The sequence below is a fragment of the Anser cygnoides genome, chromosome 17 (genome assembly GCF_040182565.1).
Source record: "Anser cygnoides isolate HZ-2024a breed goose chromosome 17, Taihu_goose_T2T_genome, whole genome shotgun sequence".
Taxonomy (NCBI): Eukaryota; Metazoa; Chordata; class Aves; order Anseriformes; family Anatidae; genus Anser; species Anser cygnoides.
The window spans coordinates 13,878,194-13,898,454 of NC_089889.1; the positions used below are offsets into that span (position 1 = coordinate 13,878,194).

The following is a 20,261-nucleotide window of genomic DNA, read 5'->3' on the forward strand; positions in this document are numbered from 1 at the left end:
AGCTCAGCTCCGGAGCTCCCCGCGCCCGCCGGCTCGCGCAGCCGCTGCCCGGACCCCGCCGTGGGGCGAGTCGTGGTGCCGGGGGCCTCTGCCCTCCTTCCCCAGGCGCAGCCCTCGCCTCTTGTCATGCCACGCACAGCCAGGCTGCGGCCGCGGCGAGCAGCCCTGCGGCACGGCGCTTGTCGTGAGCGATGTGCGGCCGGTGCCGGAGCTCTGCCTCCGCTCCCTTGTCAGCGGGGCGCTGCTGGTGCTGCTGGGCAGGGAGCGGAGCTCTGCCGGCCTGGGGAGCCAGCCTGGAGCTGCTCAACAGCGTGAAAAGCAGCAGGAAAGGGAAGGAAGGAAGGAAGGAAGGAAAGGAGGGGGTTTTTCCCTCCAGGCACAGCAGAGCATCGCTGGTGGAGTCGGGGTGCGCTCAGGAGCGATCTGAATTCCCTCTCCTGATCCAGCCGCCTGGGCCGTGCGGAAGAAATCCTCCTGCACCACGCGAGCCGCCTGTGCCTCTCTTTTACGTCTCATCGCACCCCTCTCTGCCGGGCTCCTGCCTCTCCTGCTGCCTGCCTGGCCGCGGCTGCCTCACTCCTCCCGTGCCTCGGTTTCCCCGCGTAGCCCCCAAACAGCGATCAGCGCAGGGAAGGCCACGGGTGGAAGCCCCTGGGCAAGAAGTCGCTAATTTGTGACTTCTTCCTCCGTCTCTTCCTTCCCCCTGCGCCTGTGCCCTGTCCCCTCGTTGCTCTGCCCTCACACAGCGGCGTCAGCTCCGAGAGCCCCGGCTTCACACGCTCGTGCTCTGCCAGCGGAGCGCCGAGCTTGCAGCAGGAGGATGCGGGAGGAGCGTCCCCGTGCTGGGCTTTGGTGGCTCGGGTACCGCGAGCCCCCGACAGCCGTGGCCAGGGCTTGGAGCAGCACCGTTGCCCTTCTCCCCCCATCCCGCAGAAGAGGTGACCCGAGCAGCGGGGGCGGTAGGAAGGAGGCAGGGGAGAGCTCAGCGTCCTCCTCGGCCCCACCTGGCCTCACCTCCGGCCCCCTGGCGTGGCTGCGGCCACCTCAGCCCGGCAGCGATGAGCCCAGGTCGCTGCCGGCTCCGTGGCATCCCCCCGGGCATTATACCCCAAATTCTCTGGCTTTTGACCCAGCTGGAAGAGCCAAAAGCAAGCGCGCGCTGCGGCTCCAGAGAGGAGGCTGGAGGGACGGGGGGATGCTGAGGAGGAGCTGAGCCAGCCCTGTTCCAGTAAAGGGCGTTAAGCCCCTGCAGAAATTGCCTCTGCAATACAGATTTTCGGAACGGCATTAGAGCTGTGAAGGAATTACCGAGGAAAGGACAGCGGGGCGAGCGGGGAGGGGGAAGCGCTTGGCAGCTCTGCCGTGGGGCTTAGCTGGCTGCAAGGCGAGCCCGGGATCCCTGCTTCAGCAAAACGCGCGGCCCCGGCGGAAGGCACGCTGCTTAATCCAGCTGAAACGAAGCCCGTGCAATTAGCTCGCTGCTTTGGCACATGCGGCTGGTGATTCAGCAGCTGGGGGGAAGGTGGTGCTTCTCCCAGGGCGCTGCTGTGGGGGGTTACCCTGAAATACTGGGGGTTTCCTCCACTCGGCCGGGGGTGTTTCTCCCATCTCTCCTTTGGCCCTTTAGGGAACGGGACTGCGGCTCCCGTGCAGAGCATTATTTTTAGTTTAGCCTCGCTGGCCCTGCCAGAAGCTTTGCTGGGCCAAGTTTCGTGGTGCTGCAGAGCCTTTGCTCCAGGGTCCTTGTGGGGTGAGCGAGCAGCTTCAGCTCCCCGCTCCGGGACGGCCCCGGGGTGGGTGTTGGGGCCGTGCTTTCCTCCAGGACCCCGTTCTCCAGCCGCCCAAATTCCGCCGCTGCTGCAGCCCCTCAGCACCCTTCGCCCTGTGGGGAGAGCAGGGAGCACCCCCACGTGAGAACCCGTAACCTTCCCCGCACCCTTCAGCCGGCCCGTGCTTGCCGAGGCCGCGGCGAGACGTCCCCGCTTCTGCCGTCCCCGCGTCTCCGGAGGGGCAGCGGCCGCCCCGCGCCCGGCGGGAGGAGGGAGTCACCCCCGTCTCCCCTCTGCTCTCTTGCAGCTCACACTACAGAGCACCAAGTCCCGCGTGGCCTTCTTCGAGGAGCTCTAGGACGCACCCGGCCGCCCCGCGCCGCTCTCCGGCCCCAGCGCCCGCACCGGGCATCGCCGCGGCTGCGTCCCGCCACCCGCCCCGGACTGCGACGTTCTCCACCTCAGCGTCTGCCGATCCTCCTCCTCCTCCCTCCCTGCTTTTGGTTTTTTCCAGCCTCTCCTGCCTTTTCCTTTTTTGTTTCCCCCCCCCCCCCTTATATTTTGGCTCAGCCTTTCGGGCTTTTTCCCGGCAGCGCGAGGCCGGGGCCGGGGCCGCAGCGGAGGAGCGGGACGGGGCTGCCATTAGCAGCCCCGAGCAGGTGCCAGCGGAGGGCTGTAAATCAGCGGGCCCGGCGGAGGCAGGAGGCTGGCACGGAGGATTTGTGAAGGAGCTGCGGGGGAGAGGGCGAAGACTGAGGGCTGCTGCTGCGCTGGGGCGAGGAGGAAGGGGCAGGAAGACCTCCTCCTCCTCCTCCTCCTCCTCCTCCTCCTCCTCCTCCTCCTCCTCCTCCTCCTCGTCCCTGCATGCAGGAGGGGATGAGGAGCGGGAGAACAGCTGGTGCCGGCCAACTGCGACCTTTTTTCCCTGCAAACTGTGACAAGCGGGGGCAGCCTGAGGCCGGGGGCTCTCCCTGGGGTCGAGGCGGGGCTGCGGCCGGCCGGGATCCTGGCGGAGGGCGATCGCGGCCCCGGCTTCGGTTGTGGGGAGGCAGCGGGTGCCCGCTGCGCCCCGCCGAGGTGCCCCCACCTCAGCCCCTCTGTGCCTTTCCTGGGCGCTGCAGCTGCAGCAGCCCCAGCTCCGTGCCCTCCCGGTCCCCCAGCAGCGCACCCCGCACCCTGCCCGTTCCCCGTCGGGGTGAGCAGGACCAGGAGCTGACGGCCGGGTCCGGCGCCCCCAGACACACGCAGGGACCCCCCCCCCCCCAGTCTCCTCCGCAGCCCCCGGCCGCTGCTCCCCCCACGCCTGGCTCCTGGCCGCCTGCAGCCCTGCCTCCCCATGCAAACTGGGGGTCCCGTCCCCAAAACACACCGCGGGCCCCAACCCTGGCCGCCCGCGCTGCGGCTGCCCTGCGAGAAGCCCCTGAGCGAAGTCCCTGGCGCGTCCTCGTGGCCCCGGCCCCACTCCTGCCCCTCCGTGGGGACCCGGCGGGCTCCCAGCGCCCCAGTTCCTCCCTCGCCCCCCCAGGACGGAGTCGCAGCCCCCCGGGCAGAGCGTGCCCCAAACCCTCTTTATTTAACAGCCTGCTGCCTTGTAGCGACTCCCCGCACGAAGCACGTCTGCAATTCAGATGGGTTTGGCCGTGGCCTGGCACAGCCTTTTTCTATCCCCGTGGATCGTTGTACTCCGAGGAAATGTGTTTTTTTTTTTTTTTTTCTCAGTTGTTTTAATAAAAATTCAAAGCACTACGAGGGGGGGCACGGAGCTCGCCTGGTTCTTTTCCCCCATGCCTCCCGCGCTCGCCAGGACCGCAGCGGGCAGGGGGTGAGCGAATCCCTCGAAGGATCCCTCGAGGAGGACGAAGCCCCCTGGGGACACGGGGTGTCCCCCCACGCCGTCCCCGACCCCGCGGCCCCAGCCCAGGGCCAGGCGATGGGATTTGGGGCCGCTGCCTGCTCCCCAGTGGGGTGGGAGGCGCGGGCGGGCTGGGAGCTGGGGGTGGCGGTGGTTTTTTTTTTCCCTCTTTTGTTGTTCTTAAGCAGGGCAGCCCAGGGGAGATGGGATTGCTGCTTTTTTCGTGTGTGTCAAAGGGATGCTGATGGGGAAAAGGGGGGGATTTGGGGGCTGCGGGAGGGGGGAGGGCAGGGGGGGCTGACCTGATTTCCCGCGCGCGCAGCGCAGCCTCGGCATCAATAATGCAGCCGTTGCTCGCCGCCTGCGGAGGACGACGGGGAGAGCCTCGGGCTGGGGGATTTGGCCCCAAAGCAAAGCCTGGAGGGCTGCTTCAGAAATCCTGAGGATGCTCCGTGTCCCCGGGGGGGTCTCCTCACCCCCTCCTCCCCCAGAGGGGATGGGGACAGGCGACGGCGTCCCCCGGGGCCGTGGCTGTGCCCTCGGGGAGCGCCCGAGGGTCCCCGTGCCCCAAAGGCAGGGCTGAGCTGTGGGACGCAGCCCTGGTGCTGGGATGCGGCTGCTGCGGTGCCATAGGGCCGTGCACTCGCAGCCTTGCACACTCACAGCACTGCACACTCACAGCACTGCACACCTGCAGCCTTGCGTACATGCAGGATCGCGCGCTTGCAGCCCTGCACACAGCATTGCATCCGTGCAGGGTTGCACTCTTTCAGCCTTGCACACTTGCAGCCTTGCACACGCACCGTTGCACACTTGCAGCTTTGCATGCACGCAGGATTGCGTGCTTGCAGCCTTGCAGACGCGCAGCATCGCACACCCACAGCTCTCTGTACGTACAGGGCTGCACATTTGCAGCTTTGCACACCCGCAGCCCCGCGTGCTCACAGCATTGCACTTCGTCAGGTGTGCACGCTTGTGGCCTCCCCCGCTTGGTCTTGCACGCCCACAGCCTTGCACACGCGCAGCCTTGCACGCTCACAGCCCACGGCAGCTCCGTGCGAGCGCTCCCAGCAGTGGCAGAATGGGAAAGTCCAGCGCTTTCAAAGGAAATTTCATTCTGAATTTTTTTTTTTCCTTTTTAGCAAAATTAAATTCATCAAAGTCTAGACAGCTTCAGAGAGGATGTGGATTGTGTTGAGATGACTTTGCCCAAGGAAAAAAATAAAAATAAAACTATCTAAATGGCTTTTTCCACGTGCTGGAACAGCTCCTGCCTCCTTCCACCCATTCCCCAAAGTGGGAAGGGCCCCACGCGAGCTCTGCACCACTCAGGGGGCTCTGCCCGGAGCTGATTTTGGGGGGTCTTGGGGGGCTGCCAGCGCCCACCAGCAGGAGCAGGAGCAGATCCCAAAGTGGGCAAAGCTTGGGGTGGGTTTGGGAAGGAAATTGGGGTTTTCTTTGCCAAACTGAGGGCCTGGCTCCATTTCGGCAGCGTTCCTCAGCACACTTCAGTGCTGGGGGGCTGGGGGCGGCTTTGGCACTGCCCTGGGGACGGGCTCACGTCTGGTGTTCAGACCGGGGCCGTTCCTCGCTGGTGGGGCACCCCCAGCCTCCAAGGGCACCAGCCCTGCACCAGGCATCTCCGCAGGCACATCGGGAGCCACTCCAAAGCCTCTCCTGCTCGCATTTATGCGACTTTGAAAACATAAAATGCCCTTAAAAAAAATCAGCTAAGGCCCACGCTGAAGCTGGTGCTGCAGGAGGGAGGTCACCTCTGGGGGGGGGACAGCGGCTGGCGGAGACGCGGTGCCCCCGCTGTCCCTGGGGTGGGAGGGATGCGAGGTGGCTCAGCCCTCGGGGCTTGGTGCCCACCCAAAATCCACAAAATCCACCCGAAAAGGGGACGGGAGAGCCTTTGTCCCCCCCGGATCACCAGGGCTCCGTGGGGGCCCGAAGTGACGCTCAGGGTGGCCCCAAGGCGAGATCCCAGCGCTGCCGGAGCCGTCCCAGCAGCGAGGAGAGGTGCGTGGGGAAACTGAGCCCCGGAGGAGGGTTGCAGCGGCGTGTCCCCGTGTGCCCGTGTCCCCGGGGCTGCCCGCCCTGCGGGGCTCCCGTTTGGTATTCTGCCCTTGTCCTGCGCGGCGGCGAGGCAGCGCCCGGGGCCTGCAGCCATGCATTATTCATGGGCGCGCGGCGGCGAGGGCGACGCACCCCCAGGAGCTGCTCCTGCACCCCTGGGTGCTGAGCCCCAGCACCACGGAGCTGCCTCCTGCACCCTGCTGTGTGTGTGCACGCGCACAAGTGAAGGGCGTTTCCGCAGGGGTTTTGTGCACGAGGGAATTGCATTCGCACGAGGGGTGCAGTTGCGTGAAGCGGGTTGTGCACAAGGGGCGTGCGCTCGCACAAGGGCTGTTTGCATCCAAGTGCGTGCACAGGGAAGGAGTGTTGCACAGGAGACACATTTGCACCACTGTGTGCGTGCGTGCGCGCACAAGCAAAGGGCATTTCCATGGGGGCCGTGCGTTTGTGCACAGCCGCGCTCCGTTTGTGCAAGGGATTCTTTTGCACTACAGGTGTGTGCGCACGAGGGACGGGCCCTTGCACCAGGGACACACATTTGCACGCCCCAGGCGTGCCGGGAGCAGCGGGCACGCCGCGTTAGTCAGCGCCGGGCTCTGAGTCACCTCCCAGCCGATGCCGCCGGCAGCTGGCACGGCGGCGCCTGGCCGTGGCACCGGGGACCAGCAGAGGACACGGGGCGGTGGGACGCTGGGGAGCACCCACCGGGCAGGTCCGGGCCGCAGGGCACAGCCCCAAATCCCCCCCAGCCCCTCCGTGGGGACACCGCGGGGACGTGGGGGCCCCGTCTCTGCCTCCGCCAGCCCCCGCGCCGTCCGCAGTGGCTCCTCGCCCGTAGCCACCAGCTGGATCAGCCCCGGTCCCCCACCCTGTGGGGTGAGGTTCGGAGGGGAGCGGGGCAGAGGCATCGCCCCCGAATCCGCCCCCGTGTCCCAGCTGAGACCTGCTGAGCTCGGGGCGTCTCAGCGGAGCTTGGCTCGCTGCGGGCTGAGGGAACAAGGGCAGGAGGAGCTCTGGAGCTGGAGGAGCTGGAGGAGCGCTGGGATGGGTGCCGGGCCACGCCGTGGGGTGTCAGCATCACGCAGTGGGGTGCACACCTTGTGGTGGGGCTCAGGACCCTGCGGTGGGATGCAGGATGAGGTGGTTTGGTGCGGGACCACGTCACGGGGTGCAGGAGCATGCAGGGGGTGTGGGACCACAGGGTTGGTGCAGAACCACAAAGCACATTTGGGACCAGGCATTTCAATTTTCCCCGGTTTTCATAAATCTCCTCCCCATAGACCTTACAAGGGGCTCTTTTACCCCGCGGGTGCCCACGTCAGGCGCTGCTTTCCACACCTTTCCCCTTCTCCTTGCCCAGACCCTGCACCCGGAGGCTCTGCCCCATTATTCCCCCCTCACAGAGGCATTTTTGGGGGCTGGGGGACGGGTCCCCAGTGCCCCCCGCACGTTACTGCAGCCCCGGTTAACAGCGGGCGCCGCGAGCTGGCAGCAGCGGCAGGGACAGATAACCTTGTGCTGGGCACGGCGCAGCCATCCCTCTTCTTCCATCAAGCCTTCATTTAAGAAACATTTCGCTAAATGCCCAGCTGACACCGGCGGCCCGGGGAGATTGATGCCTCCGGCGCCTCGGCGGGCTCGGTGCCAGCGGGTGGCTTCAAAAGGACACGGCGGCCACGCGGGGCCACCACGTCCCCTCCCCGCAGGCGGTGCGGGCGATGCCGTGGCCGGAGGGATGCTCTGCAGCCCCCAGGGGAGCTGAGGGCACCCAGCCTGGGTCTGCACCTTCCCATCCCACCCCTGCGAGCTTTCCCAGCCCCTGACTGGCACTACCGGGTTTTCCCGCCCCATCCCAAGCTCTGTGAGCTTTCACATCCTATCTCCAGCTCTGTGAGGTTCTGCCATCCTATACTCACACATCCCCATCCCCATCCCCATCCCATCCCATCCCAATCCCATCCCATCCCCATCCCATCCCCATCCCCATCCCCATCCCCATCCCCATCCCCATCCCCATCCCCATCCCCATCCCCATCCCCATCCCCATCCCATCCCATCCCCATCCCCATCCCCATCCCCATCCCAATCCCATCCCATCCCCATCCCATCCCCATCCCCATCCCCATCCCATCCCATCCCATCCCAACCCATTCCATCCCCATCCCACCCCATCCGTGTGGGGTTTCCCCATCCCACCCCTGCCGGGTCCCCCTCTCCCCCGCAGGGACAGTCGGGAATCACGCCGAGCCCCCGCTCGCGGACGGCTCCAGCTGGGAGATAAGCTAAGGGCAAGGAGAACACGGGGCTGAGCGGGGCAGCGGGGACGCGAAGGGCACCCACAGCCACGCCAGGGCTGCTAATAAATGAGGAGACCATGAAATTAAAGATAAATCAGAAACATCTGACGGCCTGTGCATTTTAATTTCTTTTAGCACACACCCCCCCCCCCCCCCCAGTCCTCCTGAGACAAGGGGAAATGCAGGCGCTGGGTGCCCGGGGAAGAGCCAGGGGCAGCGGGGCCGGGGGGGGCACAGCACCCCTGGGTGCAGGGGGAGCAGTGGCGCCTGCCAACGCAATTAAATCGCTGTTAATTGACCCCCACCTGCCCTTCCCTGCCTGCCGAGGGGGGCAAGTGCATGGACGGGGGGGCTCAGGAGGAGGGAGCAGCGGGAAAGCAGCCCCGAGGTTTTTGGTGTTATTTCTTCTGGATTTGGGTGGCGAGAAATTAATGAGTTTCCACCCCTGGGCCTCCAGTGGGCAGGCGGAGAATTAATTGGGAGGGCGACTTCATTAATATTGAAGAGTGGATGGATCCACCAGGAAAGAGGAGGAGATTTTCAATTAGGCTGCTTTTCCTTTTCCTTTTTTTTTTTTTTTTTTTTTGGGGGGGGGGGGGGTGTTTCACCCCCGAGAGGCCCCACGGGGAGGCCACCAGGGGATTTCGGGCACTGCACGCCTCCGTTCCCCAGCCTCGCCACGTCGCTGCCACCGGGCTGTTTGGCAGCAGCAGCCGACAAAATTCAGGCTCCGGCGCTGCTTTTTCCTTCAGGGTGCATCAAGGGCCCGCAGAGGGCTCAAAGAAATGAATTCCCCCCAAGTTTTTAGCAGCTCGGATGTCGGGGAGGGCGAAAACCCCCAAATCGGCCTCACCTCCCCCAGGGGCTGTGCTGAGCTCAACCCCAGTACGAGACACCGGAGACTCCCCGTGGGGCGCGGGGAGGAGGGGGTCCACACGTCCTGGGGCCGGATGGGGCCGCGGGATTTGGGTTTTCCCATGGGAAGGGGGCTGCGGAGGAGGACATCGCTCCTGGCCGAAGCTCGGCGTGCAGGGACCCCAGGTGGCTGCGCAGGCAGAGCTGCCACGGCCGGGCAGGGAGGAGGAGGAGGAGGAGGAGGATGAAGGCAGTGCTGAAGCCCCTGGGCATCCCAAACCTGGGACAAATTAAAGAGGAGGATGAAGGAGAGGAAGGAGCGGGGAGGGTACGGGGAGGGTACTTCGCCTCCCGTTTGCCCAGGTTGATGAGGAAAGGCTAATCCTCGGGTTTGTTTTTTTAAAGAGCGGCTCGGTGCGAGGTGCGTGCAAAACCCAGCTGCGATCTGCCGAAAGCATCCCCTAAAACGCATCGTCGGGTCCCACGCGGCGCCTGGGGAGGCTGGGCGGGAGGCTGCGGGGAGCCGGGGGGGTTAAACGGCCCCACTGCAGCAGTGGCCGAGTCCCTAAATGTTGGGGCTGGTGGGGAAGCCTCAGTGCAGCACAAGCGGTGCAGGGAGAGCCCGTCCGGCCGTGCCTCGGTTTCCCCATCGCTTCCAGGCACCTGTGGGGTTCGGGTGCCACCGTCCCCGGCTCCTGCCCTTCTCCGTAACGGCTCGGGGCTCTCGTCCTCCCCGTGGGGACACGTGGCCCCGGCTCCCAGTGCTCCGCCGCGGACGCCCCAAACCTGAGGAGGAGGCCAGAGGCACCCGGGCTGTCGCGGATCCTCCGCGGGCTCCGTCCCCGAGCAGCGGCCGGGGCCAGCCCGGAGCAGGCGGCTGCCACGTCCCCGCCGCGTCCCCACGGCACGGCAGGGAGCTGGGCCGCGAGGAATCGGTGACCAAGTGAGAAATGAGTCGAAAATGTCGTCAGGGCTCGGGGGGAGGGAGAGGAGGATGGCGGGGAAGGGCTTGCAGCCCGGGGTGCTCCCCCTCTGCTCTGGGCCTCCGCCGCCCCGCGGCGTTGTGCCGGGGCAGCAGGATGGGGCCCGGCCGCGGGGACCCCGCCGCCCGCGGTGTGTCACGGCCGGGGTGCCCTGGGGACAGCGCGGTGACAACGGCACAGGCTCGGGGCGCCCTGGCTGCTCCGCGTGGGAGGGCGAGGGTGGCCCCGGCTGTGCTGCAGCTCCCACCACCAGGTGTCACCGTCCCTCCCATCCCATCCTACCCATCCCATCCCTCCTCCCCATCACCATCCCCATCCCCATCCCATCCCATCCCATCCCATCCCATCCCATCCCCATCCCCATCCCCATCCCATCCCATCCCATCCCATCCCATCCCATCCCCATCCCCATCCCCATCCCATCCCCATCCCATCCCATCCCATCCCATCCCCATCCCCATCCCATCCCATCCCATCCCCATCCCCATCATCCCCATCCCCATCCCCATCCCATCCCATCCCCATCCCCATCCCATCCCATCCCATCCCATCCCCATCCCCATCATCCCCATCCCCATCCCCATCCCATCCCCTCCCCTCCCCTCCCCATTCCTTCAGCAGATCCATTCCTCCCCCCATCCCCATCCCCATCCCATCCCTAACACATTCCCTTCCTCATTCCCATCCCATCCCAGTTACCACCTCAACCCCATCTCCACTCATCCCATCCCACCCCATTCCATCCCCATTCCATTCTCATCCCCATCCCCATCCCATCCCCTTCCCCATCCCATCATCATTTCACCCCATCCCCTTCTCCATCCCATCCCATCCCTAACACATCCTCTTCCCCATCCCCATCCCATCCCCATCCCATCCCCATCCCATCCCCATTCCATCCCCATCCCCATCCCCATCCCCATCCCCATCCTTTCTCCATCCCCATTCCATCAGCATCCTCATTCCCATCCCCATCCCCATCCCCATCCCATCCCCATCCCATCCCACCCCATCCCATCCCCATCCCATCCCTAACACATCCTCATCCCCATCCCATCCCCATTCCATTCTCATCCCCATCCCATCCCATCCCAACACCATTTCACCCCATCCCATCCCACCCCATCCCATCTCACCCCCATCCCACCCCACCCCTCCCCATCCCCATCCCCACCCCTGCTCCGTCCCCACCCCATCCCCACCCCACACCTACCACTTCCCCGTCCCCTCCCCGCCCCTCCCCGCCCCTCTCCCCCCCTCGCCCCCAGCCCGGTACCGGGAGGCGCGGCCGGGGGCGGGGGCTGGGCTGGGGGCGGGCAGCGGCCGCCGAGCCCCGGCTCCTGCCCGGCAAACTTGGCGGCGAGGCAGCGGCGAGGCCGGCGGGAGGAGGCTGCGGCGGAGGCCCCGCCATGCCGGGCCCCGCGGGGCAGCTCCCGGGGGGGCTCCGGGGGGGCTCCGGGGCCGGCCCCGGCCTTTAGGCGGCTCCTGGATGCTCGGCGCCGGCCCCGGCCCCCCCCCGCCCTGAGGCCGCGGGGACGGGTTGCTCGCCCCCGCCGCGGGGGGGGGGGGCTGGGGGCCGACCCCGTCCCGCTCCCCGTCCCCGGTCCCGGGGAGGGCGCGGATTTTTGCCGGCGAAACTTTGGGGTTTCGGCCCCGCGCTCCGAAGATGCCGTTCCACCCGGTGACCGCCGCGTTGATGTACCGGGGCATCTACAGCGTGCCCCCGCTGCTGGCCGAGCAGCACCCCGTGGACATCCCCGAGGACGAGCTGGAGGGTGAGGCCGTGGGGAGCCCCGCGCGGGGGGGGCGGGGGGGGGCCGGGGGTGAGCCGGGGGGGCCCGGCGGGAGGGACCCCCCCACCCGCACCGCGGCCCCGGGCGGCCCCGTGCCCCCCACGCGCGGCACGGTGCCCCCCCGCCCCTGCCGTCAGCCGGCTCCCCTGGGGGGGGGAGCCCACCCGTGGCACGCGTGGGTCTGGGCTGCCCACGAGAAGGGGGTCTTTCACCCCAAAAGTTTGGCCGCGGGACGGGGACACGGCCCCCGGGGAGCTGGCGTGGGGGCTGCGGCGTCACCCCCGTGCGCTGCTCGCGGCCCCCCGGCACCGCAGGGGAAACTGAGGCACGGGGCCACGCAGCCGGGGGTCCCCAAAGCCCAGCGTGCAGGGACGGGGGCTCCGCCACAGCTGCACGCCTGTGTGTGTGTGCGTGTGTGTGCGTGTGCTTGTTTGCAGCCCCCCCCCCCCGCACGTGGACGTGTGTGCACGTCTATGTGCACGCGCACGGCCCCGCTGCAGGGTGTGCGTGTGCATGCACATGGGCCGTGTCGCTGCAGCGTGTGCGTGTGCACATGCCCGGCCTCGCTGCAGTGTGTGCGCACGCACACGTGCAGCGCCGGGGAGAGATGGGTTCACGTGCACTGCCCTGCTGCAGGGGGTGCGTGTGTGCATGCACAAGTGCAGCGTGGCTGCCAGGTGGTTGTGTGTGCACGCACAAGCACAGCGTCACTGCAAGGTGTCTGTGTGCGTGCACAAGCACAGCGTCACTGCAAGGTGTTTGTGCGCACACAAGCACAGCATGGCTGTCAGGTGTTTGTGCGTGCATGTACAAGTACAACATTGCTGCAAGGTGTCTGTGTGTGCATGCACAAGCACAGCGTCACTGCAAGGTATTTGCATGCACGCACAAGTACAACATCGCTGCAAGGTGTCTGTGTGTGCACGCACAAGCACAGCGTCACTGCAAGGTATTTGCATGCACGCACAAGTACAACATCGCTGCAAGGTGTCTGTGTGTGCACGCACAAGCACAGCGTCGCTGCAAGGTGCCTGTGAGTGCACAAGTACAGCGTGGCTGCCAAGTGTTTGTGCACGCATGAGTACAGCACGGCTGTCAGGTGGTTGTGTGTGCATGCACGAGCACAGCGTCACTGCAAGCTGTTTGCATGCACGCACACGCACAGCATCACTGCAAGATGTGTGTGTGTGCGTCACAAGCACAGCACTGCTGCAAGGTGTACGTGTGTGCATGCACAAGCACAGCATCACCTCAAGGTGTGTGTGTGTGTGTGCACAAGCACGACATTGCTGCCAGGGGTGTGTGTGTGCATGCACAAGCACAACATCGCCGCCCGGTGTTTCGGGGTGCGTGCTTGCATGCACAAGCACGGCCTCACTGCCGCGTGCATCTCTGTGCGCACACAAGCACGGCATCGCTGCAAGGTGTGTGTGTGCATGCACAAGCACGGCGTCGCTGCAGCGTGTGTGTGCACAGCCCCGTTGCGGTGTTGCACGCACACACACACACACACACGCAGTGTGCGGTGCACCGACGGGGTGCTTCTGCCACGACCCGCGGCCCCTGAGACGCCCAAGGTGACCCCACGGGGGGGCCATGCGGGGGGGGGGGCACCCGCTGCCAGCTCCCCCTGAACCTTGGGGCGTCCCCTGGCCCCGAGCCCCCTGTGCCCGGCTTGGGGGGGCCGGCAGGGAGAAGCGTAGCTATCGAGCCAGCAGGCCAAAACCCACCAAATTCACCCCAAAACGCCTCGCAGGACAACTCTGACGGCACCCGGCTGGGCTGGGGGCTCAGAGCAGGGGGAAAACCACCTGACATGAGACTTCATGTTTTTAGCACCGCTCCCAAACATGGCATTTTAAATCCCGAGCCACGAGCGGTGACACTGGGGCACGCGGCTTTACCGGCTGCTGCGCTGGCGTGCTGCTCCCCGGGGACCCCAAAGGCCACCCCATCCCCGCGGCTTTGGGGCGCGATGTGGAGTTTGGGTTGATTTTAGCACAATTCCGCGTTTCCCCCCAGTGAAAGTCCTCGCTTGCCGCATGCGGAGCCCTGAACTTCCTCAGCCTGGCTCGGGCTCTGCTGGCTGGGGGAGATCCAAAAGGAAGGAGATCCCCTAAAAAGCAGCGATCGGGGCAAAACCGCATCACGATGCCCACCGGTGCCTCCGGGAAATGGGGCCGAGTTTGGCTTTAGGGCGGCCAGCACCCACCGAGCTGCCCCCGTCCTCCTGCAGCGCCCAGAGGCTGCGTTTTGGGCCAGAATCCCCAAATCTGCTCACTTTCTCCTTCCCCGTCTGCCCCACCAGGCGGCAGGGCGTCGAGTACTGCAGGTTTGGGATATTTGGGGCTCAGCACCCGTGCTGGCCCCGCGCTGGGTGCCCAGGAGCGGGACGCACCCGGCCCCGCCGTGCCTCAGTTTCCCCTCTGCAGGGGACGAGCGGCTGGCCTGGGGGGGCCGGGGGGGGCCGGGGGCGGCCGGGCTCAGCCCCGCTCCCCCCGCAGAGATCCGCGAAGCCTTCAAGGTGTTCGACCGGGACGGCAACGGCTTCATCTCCAAGCAGGAGCTGGGCACGGCCATGCGCTCGCTGGGCTACATGCCCAACGAGGTGGAGCTCGAGGTCATCATCCAGCGCCTCGACATGGACGGTAGGACCCCGGCACGGGACCCCCAGCGCCCCCCGGCTCCCTCCGGTGATGGTCCCCCTTTTCCCACGCTGCCGGACTCGGAGGGCCCGGTCCGGGTCCTGCCTCGTGCCCGGAGCTTCATCCATCCTCCTCCTCCTCCTCCTCCTCCCCCCTGCGGCTTCGTTGGGGAGGATTTAACGATGCTGGAACCTTTCCAGGGTGGGACGGGTGCGCATCCTCACCTGGCAAACCCACCGGGATTGGGGTGCCCAGCCCAGATCCCCCACCCCGGGGCCAGATCCCGCACCGCGGGGCCATGCGCCCACCGCTGGCTGCCACCAGCACCCTGTCCCCGTCACTCCCGTACTCACCGGGACCTTAAGGAGCGCGTTAATTTATTGGATTCCTTTTTTTTTCTTCTTTTTTTTTTTCCCCATTTAAAAGCCTTTCAGGCGAGGCTGCCAAGCCGCGGCTCCCTCCATTATTCATCGTTAGTGCCGCCGTGACAGCCCCGAGGGCCGGCGTCCTCCTCCCCAGCCGCGGGACGAGGGCAGCCCGGCCCCACCGCTGCGGGGTTTTGGGGGCCTGGGGGGGCCGGGGCACCCGGTGGGCATGGGGGTCGCGGCCGGAGCTGGGCTTCCACCTGGTTCTGGGGGTCCCCATCTGATGCGGGGGTCCCAGGCAGAGCTGGAGGTCCCAGCCAGTGTCGTGGTCCCCAGCTGGATTTAGGGGTCCCCGGCTGGCACCGGGGTCCCCCAGCAGTGTGGGGTCCCCGGTTGGTGAAGTCCCAGGGTCAGGGGGGTCTCTGGGTGCTGCCAGAGCCCCCAAAGTGCCAAGCCCTGGAGCGGGGTCCCACCAAATCCACCAAGCCCAGCGGTGTCCCCCCAAAATGGTGCCGTGGGGACACTTCTTAGGGTGCCCACCTGGGGGGGGACAGGGGACACGCTCGTCCCCGTGCCTGGGCCGGGGTGGCGGGGTGACGGCCAGCTCCGCGTCCCGCAGGTGACGGGCAGGTGGACTTCGAGGAGTTTGTGACGCTGCTGGGGCCCAAGCTGTCCACCTCGGGCATCCCGGAGAAGTTCCACGGCACGGACTTCGACACCGTCTTCTGGAAGGTAGGGGGGGTCCTGACCCCCCCCTTGCACCGGGGACACCGGGTCGGGGCTGGGTGGGGTCGGGGTCAGGGTTAGGACTGGGTCAGGTTTTAGGTTGGGGTCGGGGTCAAGGTAAGGCTTGGGGTCGGGGTTAGGGCTAGGGTCAGCATTAGGGTTGAGGTTAGGGTCAGGGTCAGGGTTGAGCTTGGGGTCAGGCTCAGGCTCTGGGTCAGAATCTGGCACTTGGTCAGGATCAGGGTCAGGGTTTGGTTGGGTTTAGGGCTCAGGTCAGGGTCAGGCTCGGGCTCTGGTTGGGGCTGGGTTTAGGATTAGGGTCAGGGTTGGGCCTGGGGTCTGGCTCAGGCTCTGGCTCCAGGTTAGGGCTGGGGTCGGGGTGAGGGCCAGGCTCAGGCTGGGGTTAGGATTGGGGTCAGGGTCAGGCTCTGGGTTAGGGTCACCTTTGGGGTCAGGATCGGTGTTAGGTTTGGGGTCAGGCTGCGCCCTGGGCACAGCGAGCTGAACCCCGGCCCGGGGCCAAGCACCCTGGGGTGCTGGAGCACCCGGCCCCGCTCCGCCGAGGCTCGGACGAGGCGAGCAGCCCCCCACAGGGGGGGGGACACCCCGGGGTGCCCGAGCCCTCCCGCCCGCCCCGCAGTGCGACATGCAGAAGCTGACGGTGGACGAGCTGAAGCGGCTGCTGTACGACACCTTCTGCGAGCACCTCTCCATGAAGGACATCGAGAACATCATCATGACGGAGGAGGAGAGCCACATGGGCACGGCCGAGGAGTGCCCCGTCGACGTGGAGAGTGAGCGGGGTGGGGGGGCCGGGGGGGGGGGGCGCAGGGCCGGCCGGGGCGCGGGGTGACGCCGGCTGTCCCCGCAGCCTGCTCCAGCCAGCAGATCCGGCAGACGTGCGTGCGGAAAAGCCTCATCTGCGCCTTCGCCATCGCCTTCATCATCAGCGTCATGCTCATCGCCGCCAACCAGGTGCTGCGCAGCGGCATGAAGTAGGACGCCCGCGCCGCGAGGAGGACGCCCACGTCCCGCAAGGGGACGCCCAAAAACCACCCCATCGGGAGGGGGACAGGGCCCCCCCCCCCAACCCCAGCGCGGGGTGAGCCCGCGGGGCTGCTCGCACGACGCCCGGACCGCGGCAGAGCCGCACGCGCACACGAAACCCCGCCAGCAAGTACCAAGTGCATGCACCGTGCATGGAGCCCACCCGCTGCCCCCCCCCCCAGCCGGGGCGAAACGTGCCCGCGGTGCCGGCCCCCCCCGCTGCACCACGTCCAGCCCCTGCAGCTCCCTATTTATGGCCAAGCCGACCGCCCCGTAAGCAATACACGCGTCTCAGATGTTTTTTTTTTCCTATTCGGAGAGGGGGGAGCGTTTGCATGGACCTCGCTGCCAAGGGCTGGATCTCCCCCCCCCCCGCCGTGCACCCCCCCAGCCCCGCGCCGTGCCTCAGTTTCCCCAGCTGCCAGAGGGGGCTGCCCGCGCCCACCGCCGCTTGGGGCACTCCGCGAGGACCCGCTGGGAAGAGCCGCACGTCCCGGCAGCCTGGGGACCCCCCCCCCCCTCCGACCCCCCCAGCCTGTATGTAGCACCCGCCCGGGCCCCGGACCGGTTTGGGTTTGGGTCCGTTTCTCATTCTTTGGAGTTCCGTTTTCATTTTATTTTATTTTATTTTTTCCTTCCTGGTCGGTCGTTTCCGATCTGAAATAAAACCGGGATTTCTGAACTGCTCGGGGACGCTCGGGCTCGGCTCGGGGGGCGCAGGGCCGCGGGAGCACCCATGGGTGCTGCGGCCCCGCTCTGCCGAGGCCACGCGGGACCTGTGCGAGCACCGGGAGCCGGCTTTGTCCCCCCCCCAGCCGGGCCCTGCTGTTTTACGCCTGCGTTTGGTTCATGTTTGGAGCCCCTTTGCCTTACAAAACGTGCAGAACACGCAGCGTAAGCGCGCGGTCGCCCAGCCTCGCGGCACAGCCGGGGGGGGCCAGGATCCGGCCGGCGGCACCGAGGGCCCCGGGGTCACCGTCAGGACCCCCCCAGCTCCTGGTTGATTTATGGCGGGGGTCTGCCCCCCGCGCCCAGCGACGCCGTCCCGCTAATGAGAACATCCCGCTAATGGAAGCACCCTGGAAATCACCTCGCCGTGCGCTCCGGGGGGGGCCCTGCACCCGCCTGATGGATAGCCCTCCCCGAGCCCCCAGACGATGCATTTTTAATGGCAAATAGATTAAAATAATAAATAAAAACATGGGGAGCTCTCGGTGCCGTTAGCATCACGGGCACGGCTGCTTCCCTGCAGGAGGTGGCCATCCCCGGGGCGCTGGGGCTGCGAGCCGCCCGCCCGCTCCCTGCTTGGGATGTTCCAAGCTGGGGACACCCCGCTTTGGGTGCAAAACTGCTGAAAATGGGAATTTCTGGGCAGGGAAAGTTGAGGCATGCAGGGACGGGTTCAAGGCATGGGGATCTCGCAGGAGATGCCGTGGCTCGGTGCGGCGCTGCCAGGAACCGGCTGCGTGTTACTGGGGGGGTGATGTGGGGCTGGCTGGGATTTTTTTTTTTTTTTGATCTCATATAATTTATCACGCAAATTGAACCGAACGTCCAAATGAGAAATGAAAATGGGAAGCGCTCCACGGCAGTGAAATCATCTCGGCTGCCTCGAAAAGAGGGGGAGGCTCCGCTCCCGTAATGAAATTTCATCCATCTCCCCGCAGAAACTTTTGCTTTTTTATGAACTGGCGTTTTCAGAGGAAACCACGTGCCCTCGGAGATGTATATACATACAGATATATTTAACCAGGTCTATTATAGATGCTGTGAATAAACATACGGAAGGCGAAAAAAAAAAAAAAGAAAAGAAAACGAGGACGATTTAATTTGCTAGAAAATACAGTAACATAAAAGAAAAATTAGCTAAAAGGAAGAACGCGGTCCCCAAAGCTCAGCTTTTCAAAGCTGCTTAATTAATCTTAATGGGAACTGAATGGGGCTTTCTCACGGCAGGTTTGGGGATCCGGGCTCCCGGCTCAGAAGCACCTGAGCGGCTCCGGGCCCCGGCGCTGGTCCCGGTGCTGGTGCCGCAGCCGGGGCTGCCTCACTGCGGCTGCGGCGAGACGCGACGCGCCCCGCTAATTTAATTAAACGCTCGCTGGGAAAAAAATCTCCCTCCGCGAGCGGTTTGATGGTGGCGCAGCGGGACGAGGGGCGGCCGCGGGGAGCGAGATGAACCCTGCCTGGGGGCTGCTGTCGGTCCCCGCTGGATGGTGCCGCGCCGGCAGGAAAACCACCTGGGTTTGGGGTTTCTGTAGCATCGTGAAGGGTTTTGGGGGAGGAAAGGGTATTTCTGTCTCTCTGGTCCTGCAAGCAGCGTGGGGTGGCCTCAGCCTTGTCCCTGAGCCTGTTCCCAGCCCCATCCCTGCTCCATCCCCATCCCATCCCCACCCCATCCCATCCCCACCCCATCCCATCACCATTCCCATCCCCATCCCATCCCATCCCCACCCCATCCCATCCCTATCCCCATCCCCGTCCCCCTCCTCTCCCAGCAAGAGCTGCCAGAGGACGCCGGGCAGAGCCCAGCGGGGCTGCGCCTTGGCAGGGTCCCAGGAGCGGCTCATTTCCCTAAAAGCTTCCCGATAAATGACTCCCGCTCCACAAAAGGCACTTTGGCTCGTGCCATCGCTCATGGGCTGCAGCGCCTCTGCCAGCCCCGGCACGGCCCGGCCGGGGACACCGAGTCCCGGGGGGGAACGTGCTGGGGAGGGGGCCTGTCCTGCAGCACCCCCGGGGGACAGCAGCTTGTTTCGGGGCGATGCGAGTGCGGGGTCCTCACCCCTGGAGCCGAGAGCCCCGTCCTGCTCCGGCCTGTTCCTCCCTGCCGTGCAGCTCCCTGCGAGCAGCCGGCTCGGGCAGCGACGCACGATGTTACCACGGCTCCGAGCTGCCAGGCACCCCCATACAGACCTGTGGTTTTGGGGCTCCTGCAGGAACACGGTGCCCGGCTAATCCCAATAGAAGGAGATCTTGGAAGCTTTTGTAAGAAAAAAAAAAAGAAAACTCTTTTAATTAACCCCCTTCTCTGCCCGCAGCCTCCCCAGCCAGGCGCTGCTGCAGGCGCAGGAACCGTTGTCGCCAGCGGCTTTCACACTTCGCTGGGAGCGGCTGCAGCCGGGCGCGTTTTACGCCGTGATTTTCATTTACATTTCATTTCTGCGGTTCGTCCGGCCCTGCCACACAGCTCCCTGCTGCTCCAGGCTGTGCGGCTGGAGACGTTTTCCTGCTGCGTGTGAGCCGGGTCCGGGGAGCAGCTTCGGAGCCGTGGGCATTTGGTAGAGCAGCACGGCCCAAAGCAGCTGCCCTTTTGGAGCAGGGATGCTCCAAAACACGCCCCGAGCGTGGCTGAGATATGGCCACTTGGTTTGCGGGTTGCAAACGTTTGCAACGCCAAATTCGTGTATGTTTTTGCAGGTTTGCAAATCTCCCTGCTTTGGGCACACGGGTGGCACCGAGCAGGGTGCAGGGCTGGCAGCAGGGAAAGCAAAGCAAGTCTCGAAAACCTGGGCTGGGAACGGCAGAATATTTTGATGGTGGATTGCAAAATATCGGTGCAGAGGCAGGCGCAGGCACACGCTTCCCGGCCACCCTCGGGATGTCTGCAGGAGAGAAGGGAGGCTTTGCTCTCTATTTTCCTCCGCCAGCAGCAGCTGTGGCCCCAGGAGGAAGGGACCCGTGCACGTGGCCGGCCTCTCGCTGGAGCCACTTGTCACCCTCTGAAGCTGGCGCCGCTGCAGGGGCGATGGGCTGAGCCCCCCCAGCCTCTCCCCGGGGGCTGCACCTCAAGGCGGGGTGGGGGAGCGGCCAAACCTGCTCCCGTGGGTGGCTGACAGTGGAGCCCACC

The 20,261-nt window shown here is 65.7% G+C and overlaps 2 protein-coding genes across 6 annotated transcripts in view; both read left to right on the plus strand.

Moving 5' to 3' along the window:
* Positions 1–3,515, plus strand: part of NF2 (NF2, moesin-ezrin-radixin like (MERLIN) tumor suppressor) — a 40,742-nt gene extending 37,227 nt beyond the window's left edge. For all 5 annotated transcript variants that reach the window (XM_066978763.1, XM_066978760.1, XM_066978762.1 and 2 more), the window contains one exon: positions 2,077–3,515. Coding sequence is in view for 2 of the 5 variants with exons in the window: in XM_066978760.1 (XP_066834861.1) it covers positions 2,077–2,127 (51 nt within the window). In the remaining 3 variants the exon portion in view is untranslated. The remainder of the gene's footprint in view (positions 1–2,076) is intronic.
* Positions 3,516–11,333: 7,818 nt separating this feature from the next.
* Positions 11,334–18,081, plus strand: CABP7 (calcium binding protein 7). Its single transcript, XM_066978735.1, has 5 exons — positions 11,334–11,610; positions 14,133–14,276; positions 15,258–15,370; positions 16,005–16,158; positions 16,236–18,081. Exons 1-5 carry the CDS (start codon positions 11,502–11,504, stop codon positions 16,361–16,363), a joined length of 648 nt encoding a protein of 215 aa, XP_066834836.1. The 5' UTR covers positions 11,334–11,501; the 3' UTR covers positions 16,364–18,081.
* Positions 18,082–20,261: the final 2,180 nt, after the last annotated feature.

Bases quoted from the DNA above. Each gene is read 5' to 3' on its own strand.
- CABP7 (XM_066978735.1), top strand. From the start codon at position 11,502: ATGCCGTTCCACCCGGTGACCGCCGCGTTGATGTACCGGGGCATCTAC. The intron at 11,611-14,132 runs GTGAGGCCGTGG...CTCCCCCCGCAG, and splicing joins CCCCGAGGACGAGCTGGAGG to AGATCCGCGAAGCCTTCAAG. The intron at 14,277-15,257 runs GTAGGACCCCGG...CGCGTCCCGCAG, and splicing joins CCAGCGCCTCGACATGGACG to GTGACGGGCAGGTGGACTTC.